At 43.1% G+C, this 16,461-nt stretch overlaps 1 protein-coding gene across 3 annotated transcripts in view; it reads left to right on the top strand.

The window, feature by feature from the left end:
* Positions 1–16,461, top strand: part of GLI3 (GLI family zinc finger 3) — a 265,047-nt gene that overhangs the window by 169,596 nt on the left and 78,990 nt on the right. For all 3 annotated transcript variants that reach the window (XM_027574614.2, XM_027574615.2, XM_027574616.2), the window contains 2 exons: positions 8,882–9,084; positions 11,700–11,846. In XM_027574614.2, coding sequence (XP_027430415.1) covers positions 8,882–9,084; positions 11,700–11,846 — 350 coding nt within the window. The remainder of the gene's footprint in view (positions 1–8,881; positions 9,085–11,699; positions 11,847–16,461) is intronic.

The raw sequence follows: 16,461 nt of genomic DNA on the forward strand, positions 1-16,461 counted from the left end.
GGGGAGCCAGAGTGGTTTTCTCATCGAAGCAGTATTTCTGTGGACTTTGTGAAGGAAGATACAACATACTAGTTCTTCTAACAATTAGTCCTATATTTACGTTGATCCTATTATATATATGATCTATTAATATGTAACATGGAAGTTACGTGTTAAAATATATAATTATATATAGTATTAATACTAAAACCACATAATGTTAATTTTTTAAAACGGTCTTATTTTTCTCACAAACTGTATAGTAATTGAGGCAAGAAGATAAAGAAGATGGTTGTTCATCTTTATTACACATTGGAAAAAGAAGTACACCTTTATATGGAATATTCGGAGTCTATTAGGACAACAAAAGAGAGTTGCAAAAAATAATAATTTAAATATACTCCACATTCATGGAACTGAAATATTCAAAACTGGTGACCAGTTATTTAGAAACTGGTTTGTCAGCTACCATTCGGAGCAGAGATCCTGCCTCCCCTACGAGTTCTCTCTCTTCTGCCCTTGTTTGTAAAGTGTTACAGACACGCATGGGGCTTCTTTATCCAAGAGCCAGGACAGAAAGAAGACTCATGCCATGGGATGTGGTCATTTAGCTCCAAGTGTTTATATGAACCAGTAGTATGTTTGTCACAAACCCTTTTTAGAACAGTGCATCCTATGTTGTAGTTACTTGAATGGACTTTCTTTTTTATTTTATTTTACTTTTTTATTTGAGTACAGTTGACCCACGATGTTACATTAGTTTCAGGTGCACAGTGTTGTGATTGGACAGCTCTGTATACATTATGCGGTGCTCATCACGAGTGTAGCCACCCTGTGGTCCCAATGCAACATAATTATAATACCATCAACTATATTCCCTTGGCTGTGCCTTTTGAATGGCCTTACTTCTAAATTCTTTGACAATTTTCCTGACCTTGAAGTCTCAATCTGTTAACGTAGAATTGTATTTCTAGAACGGAATGGAGGTAAATTTTGTCAAATTATTTTTTGCAGTCTTCTCAGGGGGGGACAAAATCAAATTTAGCCACAAACAATTGCGTTATTCACGTGACACAAATGTATCGATGTAGAACATCATTTCAGTTGTGGAAGGAGATGATTGACAGGGACTGGAAATACTCGCTTGGCCTCTTCCTTTGATTGGCTGAGCAGGGCCTTCCCCCCCCCCCACCCCAGAAGTATCATACAGAAGCCCATCGTCCATAGCTTACTTTGAATTTACACTAATGCATCAACTACACTATCTGCCTATCTCTGCTTAACAGCAGTAAATATGTTATTATTTATGGTATTTTCTTAAGCATCAGTAATTCGCAAATTTTGAAAAGTACACATATATATGTATTTGATTATCTGAATTGAATGGAAATGGTTGAAACCACTGTAGAAAATATCGATATATTTGACACATGTGAATGGGTGTATCCTTTTTTTAAAAAGTGGTAATAGGACACAAACAGAAAAGCACACAAAATGTACACATATGGCTCAATGAAGTATAATGAGTTATCACAGAGTAAAAACCTCTAACCACTAACCAAGTCTAGAAATAGAACACCAGCATCCCAGAAGCCCTCCTACACTTACCCACATACCCAGAGGTAAACATTATCCTGACTATCCTAAGGGTAACGTTGAGGTCTGTCTGTTACTGACCTTTACGTAAGTGGGATCATACAGTATATTAGACTCTTTCTGTGTCAGGCTTCTTTCAGTCCCCATTATGTTTACGAGATTTTCCACATTGCAGTTTGTTCGTTTTCATAGCTATTCACTGTTTTGTGGTATGAATCATTTACTCATTCTCCTGTTTGCTTGAAGATTTTATTTTATTTATTTTTTAAAGGTTAATTAATTAATTAATTTATTAAATCAGAGAGAGAGAGAGCACACACAGGGGGAGTGGCAGGCAGAGGGAGAAGCAGGCTTCCCCCAGCAAGGAGCCCGATGCAGGACTCGATCCCAGGACCTTAGGATCAATCACGGCTCGAGCTAAAGGCAGCTGATTAACCGGCTGAGCCACTCAGGCATCCTGAAGATTTTATTTCTTAAAGTAATATCTATACCCAGCATGGGGCTCAAATTCACAACCCAGAGATCAAGAGTTACAGGCTCTACCCAGGGAGCCAGCCAGGTGCCCCGCCCATTCTACTGTTGATAGATACTTTGGTTGTTTGTAGTTTAAACATGCATGAGTAACGCTGCTCTGAACAGTCTTAGAGATTGTGGGACTTGTGCACACACCACTGTTGTGGCTACACCAAGGAAAGGAATGGCCAGATCATAGGGTGTGCATTTACTTGCGTTCATTATGCCCAACTGTTTTCCAAAGAGGCTGTGACAGCTCATAAGTACGCACGTTGCTGGAAAGTTCCTGTTGCTCCAAATCCTCATCAATACTTGGCACCGCCCCCTCTTTTTAATTTTAGCCATTCTGTGGATGTTTAATGATCCCTCATGATGGCTTTCATCTGCTCTGCACTGATTGGCGATTTTATGTACAGTCTGTTAGAAGATACTAGAGAAACCTTTTAATATTGAGGGAGAAAGTGTAATTCAAAGTATACTTTTATTTGTGTAAGAAGTGCATTATGCCTGAAAAAATGCTGATACTAAATACGTTGAAATATTGGCATTGGTTAGATCCAAAGAGCTTGGACATTAGGAATAACTGTTCTTTAGTGTTCATTTAAAATAACCTCAACTTTTCCATTTATGGATGTAAACTCCTCAGACATAAATAGAGAATAAAAACACGAAAGTCATTCTTAAAAATCCTTTGAAATGACGTTTTACCGTTAAAATAAGTATTTCTCTCTCGTGTTTTGTTAGAGGGATTAGCCTTAGCTCTGAAATTTTATATGTAAGATAACTCAGCACCCTGCATTAATGTGCACAACAAGCAATATTCTAACCTTCCTCTTCAGTGGCCACTTCCATTCAAATCCTATCTACATTTTGTAGTGCAGTTCACATCCCATATTTTTGGTAACCAACATGCATCCTGGAAGCCTCTCGTCGGTTCCTTCTGATGCATCAGATAGCACTCACTCTTAGACACTCATGTGTATGTGCCTTTCATCCTGTTTGGCTATAAACTCTTTGAAAGCAGGGACTAAACGATCGTGTGTTTACTGAAATTCCTCCAAGTTCTGAAATCATAAGGGATTCTTAGTAAGTGGCTCTTCCATAAAAATACATGTCAAATGAACAGATTATTGAAATATTCATCAGTGTAGTTATGCGTGTAGCTTCTAAAAACAGAAATGCGACATACAAGTTTGTAAAAGACTAGAGTCAGTTCCACCTCCATGGGAGCATGTTTAATGGAGCAGGTGTTTACACAGGGGTGGACAAGGTTAAAGCCCCCAAAGTGATAGTGGACTCTAGCGGTGACCACCCCTCATCTGAAGGGGCCCACAGAGGGAAAAGTGGCTCAGCGAAGGCTAGTGCCCCGGAAGGGATCACGCTTGTGCAGCCGCGGCCGTGGGGATCGGAATGCCACCAGCAGAGCTCCAGCCAGCGAGAGGAGGTGAGCAGAATGGATGCCTCGACTCTTCCCTCCACCACCAGCTCATTACTTGACTCCAGAGGGAGGCTCAGCACGCTGAGTCAGGCACAACCATCTGTACGTTTCAGGGTCACAGGATGCTTCTGGGGCAGAGGTTATCTGGAAGCTCGCCTTGAAGAGAGGGAGAGATCAAGTCCAGGACTCTGCAGCATAATAGCTGTGGGTGTTTTTGTTTTTTCCTTCACTGGATGGAAAGCTAATTTTTATTATACATTTTGATTTATTAAAATTGCACTTATTGAATAATTAATTAGTTGGTTAAAAATACATTATAAGGGATGACTCCCCTTTGTTCTCTGTTAGGCCACCTCTTGAATATGAAGCGTATCTACTTGTTAGACAAAGAACAAAATTAAACAGAAAATAAACTTGTTATGTAAAAAACCCCGACATTTCAGTCCTCAGGTAGTTGGAGCCCTCATGCGAAGATGCAAGGAGTATGTGTACATTTCCAGTGTCCCAAGCAATGTGAAAGCAATTGTAATAATCCAGCATATAGGCCTGGTTTAATGCTCTCATAATGGGTAATGCAGGTGATTAAATACTATGATTTTAATCTTGGCATTTTAGTAACCCAATACGATAGATGAAAAGGCAGTAACAAATTAGATTATATAATGATATTTCATTCTAACCAAGAAGTCCAGTTATTCTCCGCAATATGTGGTTTTGTTTTTTAAGTTTATCATGGTATAGTGTTAAAAAATGCTCTAATAAGAATCCTCTACTCTCTTCATTGTAATCTGTTTTCATGACCGTGTAAAAAAGAAAATAACCTGAAGTCAAATTATCTCCACAAATACAACTTTATTATTGCTTCATTGGCTTTTGGGAGGACACCAAGATGATCCCCACCTTCTGTCTTGTCTGGAACTGTACTTCATTAATCTGTTGGGCAATACGGAGACAACACGACAGCCCTCACTGGTCTTCCTGGCCTGGGAAGAACAGATGGGTGGAAATAGGAGCGGGGCCGACAACCCTGAGTGGGCGCGCCGCGCCCGGCACGCCTGAGCCACCGTGCAGAGGTGATAAGACGTCAGGTGCTCTCCTCCACTGCGTCCTGACAACCCTCGCAGTTTGGGCATCTGCTTCCCGGATGGTAGTGTGTATGATTTAATTTGGAGAGTCACAGGCATATTTCTATACTCTGGCTACGACATAAATCGCATGGCATCTCTGTTCTTGGTGCAGTTCCAAGTGTCCAGTGGTCTTCCCAGAAGGTCTGTGTTGGTTTTTTCTCTCCGTGGTCTGTGCCACGTTCAGTGACCGGGCCATGTACGACCCCAGAACCGGGAGAGAGCAGAAAGCTACAAAGGCAGAGAAAGGCACAGAAGGCCAACTGTAATAATCTTCAATTCCATCTCCGTGTATCTACTAAAAATACAAACCAAGAAAGAGATGGGCTTCTAATTTCTTTTCCTGGTGGTACTGTAATCCTCAGTGAAGATCTGTAGCGAGCTTGGTAAAGTTTATGTCGGTTTGTGAAATAACCTATGTCGTTTGTATGGAAACTTCTGTGGGTGCTTTTTCCATCCCTCCCCCCTCCCCTTCCTTCAACAGAATCCATCCCTCTTGTCATAATCTTCAGCTTGGCTTCCATACAGCTGTGACCCCTGTCACCTGTTACATTTAAAGAACCTGACCTGCTCTCTCCAATTTGTTTTACTGTTTAAAACAAAATAACCGATAAATGAGCTAGCCGCCAAGAATTGGGAACAGCAAGGAAATTGGAAATAAGTTTCCAGAAGTCTTGCCATGGGGACGTTTCTTTGTTGAGTTTAGAGTCATGCACACAAACGAGTTTTGTTGGGTGGTTCTGGCAACCCCCGAGAACATCAACCACCACCGTTTACTGAGTACCCAGTGCACCTCAGCGGGGGCAGCCCCGGGAGGGAGCTATTGTTCCATTTTATGTATAACACAACTTATCTTGAGTGACAGACTACATTCACGTCCAGTTTCTTGCAAAGCTCCTGCATTTGATTACTGAGTTCATGTTTTAACCACCTCGTGTGGTTTCATGATTTTACCTGGAAATCCAAGGAGGTGTTTCCAGGGCTCTGTCAGGTTGGGGAGCAAAGCAAACTGGAATGCTTTCACCGTACAATTTGCTTTGAAAAGAGGGTTCCAATATTTTCAGTGTTTGAGAATCACATAGCATACCGTATTTGCCATCCCTAATATGCATGTGTGTATATTTACGTATATGTGTGGGCGTGTTTATATATATATGTGTGTACATATATGTGCATACACACATGTACATATGTCTGTATCATATATGTGTATGTATTAGGAGTAGAACATATTAGTATAATATGCATGTATGTGTGCATGCGTTGAGCACTTATTTGATGCCAGGCTCAGTACATGAGGCTTTACTTAGATTAACTTGCCAAGCCCCCCAGGAGATAGGAATCCTCCCTCTTGTACTGGTACACACTAGGATAGGGTGGGCATTGCTTCTGAGTTCACAGAGCTAGCTGCTGTCCACATCAGTTCCCCTCCAGTGCCCGGACCCTTCCATGGTACCGCTGCTCCGGGGGTCTGACTCACCTATCTCTGGAATTCCTGATGGGCGTTACCCTCACTGGGTAACCCTTATTCAGCATTTTCCTATTTGTATCCTGGGGATGGCTGGCCTTAGAGTACTAGATGGTTTGTTACTTTAGGGCAATTAATTAACTTAGAGCTTTCTTATTTGCATTCCCGTCTGAAGGCATGTCCTTCCCCGTTGTTTGGAAATAGGTGAAATAGGTGAAATAGGTTCCTGACTTCACTTCCGAGAGGAGCCAGCCCTCTTCTCTGCTGTCGCTTCTTCTTGGAGTGTAAAGGAGGGTGGGGCCCTGGCGTCCTGTGGGGACACGGTGACCAGGCCGATTGCTCACTCATGGCTGCTCCTGGAACGGTTATCTTCAGTCCTTTTGTGGAAAAGGGCCGCGCAGAATTGAGGCCGGTGCATGGGTCAGACGACCTGGGGCCTGTGAGAGAAGGAAAGCCTCACCTGTCTCCCGGCTTCCTTGTTTCTTTGGGATTGCTGAAAGCTGACCCCGCCTCTGTGATTTTCATGTTGTTCTGGATGCTGACTTTTTCTTTTTCCTGTGCATGATTCTTCAAAATGGAATCTAGGCCTCTAGGAATATTCTTACCTACCCTTGTCAACAATTCTGGGATTTCAGAAAAATTACAGGTTACGATTTTTGTCTAAAAGGAAAAAAAAAAAAAACCCCAGTAAGATGTGCCACTGTCCTCACTGATGTTGAGTGCATACTGTTGTGGTTCACAAGACGAGCTTATCTGGGAGCTAGCATCTCATAGAGTTCTGGAAATGTCTACTTTTCCACCTTTCTGCTCTGCTGGTCTCTCATCATAAATCTGCAAATAAATTTGTATTTTGTAGTAATTACTTTTGAATCGGACTGGAAAGATTGATTTTCCTTTCCAGTCGAAAGAAAATTAAGGAACTGGAGCATCCCCATGCTCTAAAGTAGCAACACATTTAAGTGGAACTTAGGATTGAACCAACAACACAGAGCTAACTTGTTCTGCCATAAAGAGCTAAAATAGGAAGGCTAGTAGGTTGTGCTGATTTCTATGTAAGCATAAGTCATTTTACTAACTTCTGAGTGGGTATGGAAAGCCTCAAGTTGTTTTGAAAAGAAATAGCTGTTTTCAGGTGGCGAGTGCTTCCTCTGCCCACATGTAAATTTAAAAAACTCTGGATTTTTATTTTCCTACACCAACAGAGGCATCCGAATAACAAATAAAAAGCCTTATTTTTTTTTTTTTAGTTCAAAGTGAAAAAGAGTAAGAAACAGCATGTGAGCAACACCCCCCCCCCCCATATTTCAACCTCTTATTTTCCACTGAGAGAAAATGTGTTACTGATCTGTGCCTTCATATATTTCAGTGTCTACACTGTGCACTTGGTGGGGCTGGCTGCTCCCAAGATTGTGTTCTGACAGGGTGATGGGGGCCAGCACCCAGCCTGGGCACGCCTTTGCTTCAAGAGGCATGATGAGAAAATGCATCTCCCCTCCCTTCTCCCCTCCCTTTCATTTTGTGCTGAAAACCAGTGGCATAAGAGGAATTTGCCGTGCTTGGTAGATCCGTCTCTATCACGGCCTCTCAATCCTGTGCCTGTCCCTTCTGAATGAGGAAGGGAGGCAGTTCACTGGATTATCCACACAATACATTTTCTATTAGAGAAGAAACAAGGCAGTGCCGGGTGGGGCTGGGGGTCGGTGAGATCCACAAACTGGCCTTTCTGGAAACAGTGGTCCCCAGGGAAGGAATCCCCAGGAGCCATTCAGGCTAGGGCGGCAGCAAGGTGTGTTTTAGAATTTATCTTCATCAGCTCATTCGTTAGAACCAAGGCTCGATCAAACCCTCATTCTTTTCCAACTTTGTAGCCCCAGGAGTACTTAATTCCTGGACGTGGCTAATCAGGTGGCACTTGAAAGATGAGTGGCAAGGGAAGGGCGCTGTCAGGGCTGGCTCATGGAAGGGAGGAGATGTCTTCCCACCGGTGAAGCCCAGATCTGTGAAACTGGTTTTACCCCCAACTGCAAGACCCTTGCAGTAAAGATTCAAGCACAGATATATGGTGTCTGATTGCACATTAATTCTTACAGACTTTTGCAGTTTGCATCCTTCCTTTATGGGCGACTCCACTGTGTGCATGACCACATGAATTTGCAATTCATTCATTTCTTTCTTGCTTGCTTGCTCTTTCTTTCTTTCTTTCTTTTTCTTTCTTTCTCTCTCTCTCTTTCTTGCTTTCTTTCTTTTGTCCTTCCTTCCTTCTTCCTTTCCTTTCCTTTCCTTTCCTTCCCTTCCCTTCCCTTTCCCTTTCCCTTCACTTCTTTGCCTTTGCCTTCTCCCCTCCCCTCCCCTCCCCTCCCCTCCCCTCCTCTTCTTCTGCAACACCTTGATGGTAAGAGGTAAGCTTTCAGTGGTGAAACTAATGTTCAGGTCAAATGGAACATATAATCACAGAACTACTTAAACTCAGATGCCTGTGGTTTAGAATTTCTTGTCATCAGGAAAGCCAAAGGCCAGCCTTTATTTTTCTGTATTCAGAGTGCCATGAAATTTCTCAGAGGTTCATTTCCTTGGCCCAAATAATTGTGTAGTACCATTCTACCTGCATTTGCCACCATGATTTTAAGGTCATTGTACTGGAAACATATATGCCTGATGTCTTTTCCCCAAGACACCTTGAGTTCACTTAAAATCCTTATTATTTTCCTGTGGAGATATTTGTCTCACCCATACTTCTTGTGTCTGCTTTTCTTTTTTACCCAGGCCTTCTGCCTTATCTAGTAGTCCAACATATTCAGACCTGCCCTTCATCAGGATCTCCCCACACCGGAACCCCGCTGCAGCCTCCGAACCCCCCTTCAGCCCTCCACACCCCTACATCAACCCCTACATGGACTACATCCGGTCTCTTCACAGCCCGTCCCTCTCCATGATCTCGGCAGCTCGGGGGCTCAGCCCCACAGACGGTGAGTCAGTCCCCAGCCGACCTGTTCTGCTTCCCACCTCATGCCCCACCTGGAACGTGGTGTGGAGCAGCTGTGATGTTGACTGAACGTTTCCCGTGTGCCAGACGCTGTGCTGAGTGCTTTAAGAGCACGCTTCACGTCAGTGTTAGGACATCTCCGTGAGGGTGGGGTTATTGTCTTGTTACCGGGTGAGGAGAGCAATGAGCAGAGGGGCTAAGTAACTTGCAAAGTGGCGCACTGGCTACTGGAACTCAAAGCCTGAACTCAATGACTCCAGACACCTGGCTCCTATCCACTGTTGTGTTCTTAGTCGGCCCGGTCGCTGTTCACACAGCATGCAGGCATACCCAGCCATTTGCTCACCTTCCAGTGAACGCTTTTCCGTTCTGCATGTCTGAGAGGCGTGTTTATACAGATGTGTCTATTAGATCAGCGCTTCTTAGATCCCACTGTGTACATGGACCACCCGGGAATGATGATAAACCGTGATTCTGTGTGGGATGGGTCTGGGGGGGATGCTGAGATTCTGTACGCTGGAAAGCTCCCAGGTGGTGTCAGGGCTTTGGTCCGTGAACCACGCTCTGAGTAGCAAGTCTTAGAGAACGTGATGATCTAGATCCGTTGCACATACCCTCCAACCTTGATCATGCCCCGTGAAAACTGGAAGAGGGATATGATGGGAAAAGAAACCAACTTTGACTTTAATTTTATTATACTCAATGCTCATTTTAAGCTCTCAAGGGTCAAATTCCTGTTGGTTCTATTATCTTCCCAATTAATTACTTTTCACAAGACTAATTAGAGCTGTGTATCCCATAACTGTCAAATTATAAAACACTCCTTTGATTCAGGAAGAGCATTTTCCATCTCTTGCACACATACAAACTTCACTTGCCCACAGTTGCTGGAATCTGAGTTAAGGTCCAGAACTGCATAAGCCATATTAATTAGAAATTGCAGATTAGGGGTTCTCTACAGCAGCTCACTAATTGTTGGGGCGTGTGTCAGAAACCCCCGTGCAGTCCTGCATCACTGAGTAGTGTGACCCTGCACCACCCACCTTATCTCTGAGGACCCTTCCCGGGGCTGGCTGTGCGTGGTGGCAAGGGGTGGGAAGCCATGTGGGATTTCTCAGTACATCCCTACTCAGTTCTACTTCCAGGAGTGTCTGTGCTGCCTCAGCAGCTATCCACACATCTCTTTCTGATTCAGCTCAGCAGATACAGTTAGGAGGTACCTAAGGAATACATTGTGCCATTCGGATGAGAGTCACATCACAAAAATGAGACTGTAAGAGAGTCAGACCCAAGTTAGTTCTCCTGTTTTGGATTTGGTGTTACAATGGGGACAAATGGAGCTATCTCCTTGGAGTATTTAGGAGTTCGCAGAAATGACTGACTACACAGAAGAGAGGGAGAGGGGTAAGGGAGGCCAGCTCACAACACACTTGGAGTTATGCCTGGCTTGCAGAAATTTCATTGGGCCAGGGCAAAGTGGAACCTTGAGTTAAAGCATCGTGTCATCTGTTTTCCATAGTATTTGATGATGAGTATGAATAAAACATTCTTTGGTTGGTTTGTTCTGCCTTCCTCTTCTTGCCTTTCAAGAGTCTAATTAATAATCAAATGCAGTCAAGTCATAGATGACTCTCACATGTAGGCTAAGAGGTTTGTGTGTATCTTTGTCCAGATATTTTTTATCGTGTATAAAAAGTGTGGACACAGATCTAAACATACACAGACCTATTGCTAGAATACCCGTTGTTTCTACATGATAATTGTAAAACTAACCTCTACTGATGGAATGCTATGTGCTGAATACTGTTGGCTTCATTGCTACCGACAGCCCTTTGGAGTGGTGAGATGAGCTGGGATTTGCATCCAGATCTTGGAGAATCTGGAGACCACCCTCAAAACTGCTACAGTATCTTGATGCTTTTGCACATAAATTGGCAGTGGAAACAGATTATTATCCCACTCTTACAGAGCTGACTCTTGCCAGTAAATTGCTCCAGATTGATAGGTATTTTTCCTTTTTGATTTTGTAATAAAAAGGGGGAAAAAGAAGAGCTTTAAAATTATGGACCGCAAAATTGTAGCTTATCACCCAGTGGTGCGTTGTTAAAGCTACACTGTGTTTTCCCCTCGTAAGCCCTGGGCCCTCCAGGTAGTGAGAGCTGACTCAGGCACTCCGGCCAGGAGCTGAGGGAAGTGTGTCCGGAAAGATACCACAGTTGTCTCCATTGTCTACCACTGTAGGAAATGTGATTTTATCTAAGAAGTGATTTAATTTGGGGGGGGGGGGGCACACAGGGGAAGGAGAACATATGTACATTTTAATCATTTAGAATTCTTGGCTCTTTCTTTAGCCTCAAACATTTTATAATACATTTTATTTTTCCTATTCTTTTTCTTCAGTTTTATTTTCAAGTGACAGGTATCCAGTAGGCTTCAGTGGGAAGCACAGTTTGAGTCACAGAAGTTTTACTAGCATGAGCCATGAAAGGAATTGCTGACATTGGGCTACGTGGCCAACGGACTTTGGGATGTCTCAAGAAACATGTCTTATTGACCTGTTCCAACTAGTCACCATGCTTTGCTTGTCTGCTCTTCTAGCGCCCCACGCCGGGGTCAGCCCCGCGGAATACTATCATCAGATGGCTCTGTTAGCTGGCCAGCGCAGCCCCTACGCGGACATCATTCCCTCGGCCGCCACCGCCAGTGCTGGGGCCATCCACATGGAGTATCTTCACGCCATGGACAGTAAGTGAGGGGGCTCTCTTCTGTAATCCTGGCAGTGGCAGATGCTAACTCGGGAATTGTAGAGAAAGATGCAATGATTAGGTGATTGTCTAACCTTTGAAACCAGAGAAGGAGGAAGCATATTTGGTGCTCGGCTTTCCTTGGTTTTCTAAGAGGCTTCTACACATCTGGCCGTCCTGGAACTCTTTGTGGAGCGCTCCGGGATACCAACAAAGGGGAAGATGCAGGCGATTGGAATTTGGCAGATAGATAAAGAACTCTCCTGCCCTGAGTGTCCTGAGAACAAAATAAGGGAATGGGCTTGATGCCATGGACATACTTCACCCAGTCACTCTTTGGTTTTCTAGATTTTATGCTTTAAAAGTTAATTTTTATTTTTTTCCGAAGATTTATCTATTTATTTTAGAGAGAAAGAGAGCGAGCATGTGCGTGCCTGTGAGTGGGGGAGGGGAGAGAGAATCTCAAGCAGACCCCCGCTGAGCGCAGAGCCCAACACAGGGCTTGATCCCATGACCCTGAGATCATGACCTGAGCCCAAACCAAGAGTTGGAAGCTTAACCGACTGAGCCACCTACGAGCCCCTAAAAATTAATTTCTACAAAAAACCTAGACTTGGTTTTTGCATTTTTTTCCATGGATTTGTTTTGCCTTATATGTTTTCTTTACATGGAAAATTATATTTCACTAAGACCTTTTATCTAGGAAAAAGAAAAAGCCTTTCCAAATCAGAAAGAGCGATTTTTAGCACGTAACAGTAGAAGATAATGGCATCCTTTGATGCTTTTTATATCACTTATTTTGGGATCCCTCAAGGCTTATGGCGATTCCTTTGGGTCACTTATCTAGACATATAGACAAATGAGCCTGTGAGTATCACGGTTCAGAACATCCAAGAATTCTTATTTATTCAGATTCTTTCAGTTCCATTTGCCAGGTGCCAGGAAGTGAATGCGAAGCGCTGTCTGAGGTGTCCATCAATGAAAGCCGCTACTCCTTGACTATGACAACTAAACGGCTTTGAGTAGGGCATATGTTGGGGGTTGGTTGGTTGGTTGTTTTTCCTGGTGGCCGTGCTTTTTCATCTACAGTCTGTTTGGATTCTTCTGTGACAAAGGTGTGCACTAGTCAGCTCTCTAATGCAGCCTTCAGGTTTGGAGTGGAGAGAGGGTGATTGTTTTCCACAGCTCCGTCTTCTTACGGCCATGAACGAACTCAGCTGAGTAACCCAGGATCCCTCCTTGCGATGGCTTCCCTTGGGGAGTTCATTACCACACACAAAGTAAAAGAAATGTGTTCTATCTTCTGCAGGGCTTTTGTTGTTTGGCTTTGTAGAGTCAAGAGCTTACATTTCAGATTCATCATAACCACATTTCAATTAGGGATTGTTGGGAAAAAAAGTTCAGTGTTATTATGCAAATTAGTTATTTAAAAATCTGCAAATAAAGAATTAAAATAGGGGAGCATCCTTGGAAGGTCAGCCCGCATTACCTTCTATATTTGATGAGAATGTGTTCAGTCAGGCAATGATGGTTTTTATCTAAATAAAGAATGAAGCTACCCTTTTACTTTGTAAAAACTAATTAAAGGAATTTTAATTTGCCTGAGTATATGGTAAATTGATTGTCATTAAGTAGGAATTTAGATGTCCTATCATTCATCACATAAAAAGAAACCTCCTTTTTCTTTGTCAGATTTTTTTATTAGAACAGAGAAACAAAACAATTAACGGAAAGCCAGATCGGAGATATCTGTGTTGGAACAATAAGAATACTCGGGCTTATGTTTTAGAAGGAAACCGTGTATGATCAATGAAGAACTGGGTGATTTCTCTTTCAGCTGTCTCGAAAATGTTCACCTTGTGTTTTAGCTGCTCCCCTCAAGAGGGGAATCCCAAATCACCGTTCCAAAATGCTGACTTTCTCTGTTCACTTGATTATTAGGGGGTTAAGAAGAGTATATTAAAGGTTGGAAAGTGCTTAAAATACTATCTTCCCTCTTAAAAAAAATTGAAATAGCATTTAGTTAAACATAACATAAGGAGAGTACTCAGAATTTACATCATAGGAGCCTTTTCCAACAGAAAAGCAAAAGCAATTATAAATCACCACCTTGGATGTGCACCTGCAGTGGCCAAGCCCAACTGGAATCTAGCTGGTCACTCTCCCCCATTGTTAATGGATCTTCAGGACTCTTCAGTTGACAGAAACCATAGAAACAGATTTCATTTTTTTTAAAAGATTTTCTTTATTTATTTGACAGGGAGAGAAATAGCAAGAGCAGGAGCACAAGCAGGGTGAGTGGGAGAGGGAGAAGCAGGCTTCTTGCCGAGCAGGGAGCCCGATGTAGGGCTCCATCCCAGGACCCTGGGATCATGACCTGAGCCGAAGGCAGACGCTTACCGACTGAACTACCCAGGCACCCCAAGAAACTGGTTTTAGATGAGCACTTGCCTTTTAAATGTGCCAACAATGGGCATATCTGGGTTTCATCCACATCCAGGACAGAGTACTTAATGTCACATGTTAGAATAAGCAAGTCTGGGGGCGCCTGGGTGGCTCAGTTGGTTCAGCGGCTGCCTTTGGCTCGGGTCATGATCCTGGAGTCCTGGGATCAAGTCCCACATTGGGCTCCCTGCTCAGCGGGGAGTCTGCTTCTCCCTCTGACCCTCCCCCCATCTTGTGCTCTCTCTCTCTCATTCTCTCTCTCAAATAAATAAATAAAATCTTTTAAAAAAATGAATAAGCTAGTCTGCTTTATAGATCTAATTCTGTCTTTCGGGATTAAGGACCTTAGAAGACAGGAGAGCAAGTAATCCCTATGAGGGACATTCTAGAATTGCGGGCTCCTGAAAACCACATTATTTGTATGGTGGAAACTGACTTATGTAAGAGCCCATTCTGGAGGGAAAAACAGAGAAGAGCTGGCCATGGGCAACAGGAAGCCTTCCTCAGAAGTGATGAAGGGAAGCCTCTGGGCTCTGTCTTTGGATGTTGTAAGGGACCCCTAAGACCTTTGTTGCTTCATAACATCAGATGGCCACCTTATCTAGTTAGTGATTAAAAAAATTAGAGGTGTTCCAGGGATCATCTCTGTCTAGAATGTCCTGTTACTCTTAACTCTGCCAGTGATCACTGAGACCCATCCAGAAGGGTTACTGCTGAGGATTATATGGAAGTAGACAGTAAGTCTGCAGTCCTTGAAGTCGTTTGGAAGTGGAATGTTGTTCTTCACTGAAAAACTAGGGGCGCCTGAACGGCTCAGTCAGTTAAGCGTCTGCCTTCGGCTCAGGTCATGATCCCGGGGTCCTGGGATCGAGTCCCACATCGGGCTCCCTGCTCAGCGGGGGAGCCTGCTTCTCCCTCTGACCCTCTGCTCCTCCCCCTGCTTGTGCTCTCTCTCTCAAATAAATAAATACAATCTTTAAAAAAAAAAAAGAAAAGAAAAATGATGAAATTAGCCTCTCGTCGTGAGTAAATGTGGAACATTTCTGTGTAAGGCAGATGCCGTGATAAAAGTAAGATGCTGATTTAAACACTAAAAGATGTGTGTGTAGCTGGGGTGGCTATGTTCGTACTAGCATGGCCTAAATCAGGCTGATAATGAAATTATTCTAAATGAAAAAGCTCAATTTTGAATGTGTCTGAAAGAAAAATTTGACTAGGCACCATATTCATCTTTCAAATTGGTTTTCCAGTTTTATACATGGATGGTACTAACTTAACTTCCTAAGCTCCAGTTTGTGATTTATTTTTTAACTATAAAGTATATCTATTTATTCTATGATATTACCTATAGACTCATTCATCGATTTCATTTCATTAAATGATCTCGAAGCATGTTGGATTGTTATCTTGTGTCAAGGTCCATGATGAAGAGACTATTCCCATGGAAGTGTCCAGAGACCAAGTGCCTAGGCTTTTTTCTATAAAGAAGGCTTACCTTCTACTTCAGCGCTCTGCGTGCCACAAAACTGTAGTGTCCCCCTATGCAAGTATACCCGCACTGTAAAATAGGAAACCTCCATTGTGACTCAAAAGGAATCGTGTTTGATTTGCCTCTTACGGAGTGGGATTATGTCCTCATTCTTTCATTCAACTATAGTTTGATGACTCCATAATGTACATGTGACCTTAGGAGAGGCAGGAGTGTGGGCCTCTGGGCCACATGCATAGCTAGTCCCTGAAATTCACATCTCTGGTATCTACCAAATTGAAGGTAAATTGGCATTTCATTTTTAACTCTTTAGGTAAAAACATTGTACCAAGCTGGCATGCATTCGACTGTGAGTTCCTAACCTCCAGGTTAGAACTTCATTGGAGGAAACTTAATAAAGACTGAGATTTCTAATAACAAATGCTTTATTCCCTCTTAGTTCTGACTGGAGAAGCGAGGTCCAGAGCATTAAAATAGATTCATCAAATCTCATTATAATGCTTACATGGTCCTCCCCCGCCCCCCACCTTGGAGCACCTCCAAACAAACCACATCCTGAGATTTGAAATGTTTATTGGGACTTACGCTTTTAGATTGTAGGCAACTGAGACAGGGTTCCTCAGTCTCGGCACTACTGGGGGGAGAGAATTCTTCACCGCTGGGGGCTGTCCTGGGTGTTGCT

The sequence above is a fragment of the Zalophus californianus genome, chromosome 12, assembly GCF_009762305.2.
Source record: "Zalophus californianus isolate mZalCal1 chromosome 12, mZalCal1.pri.v2, whole genome shotgun sequence".
NCBI lineage: Eukaryota > Metazoa > Chordata > Mammalia > Carnivora > Otariidae > Zalophus > Zalophus californianus.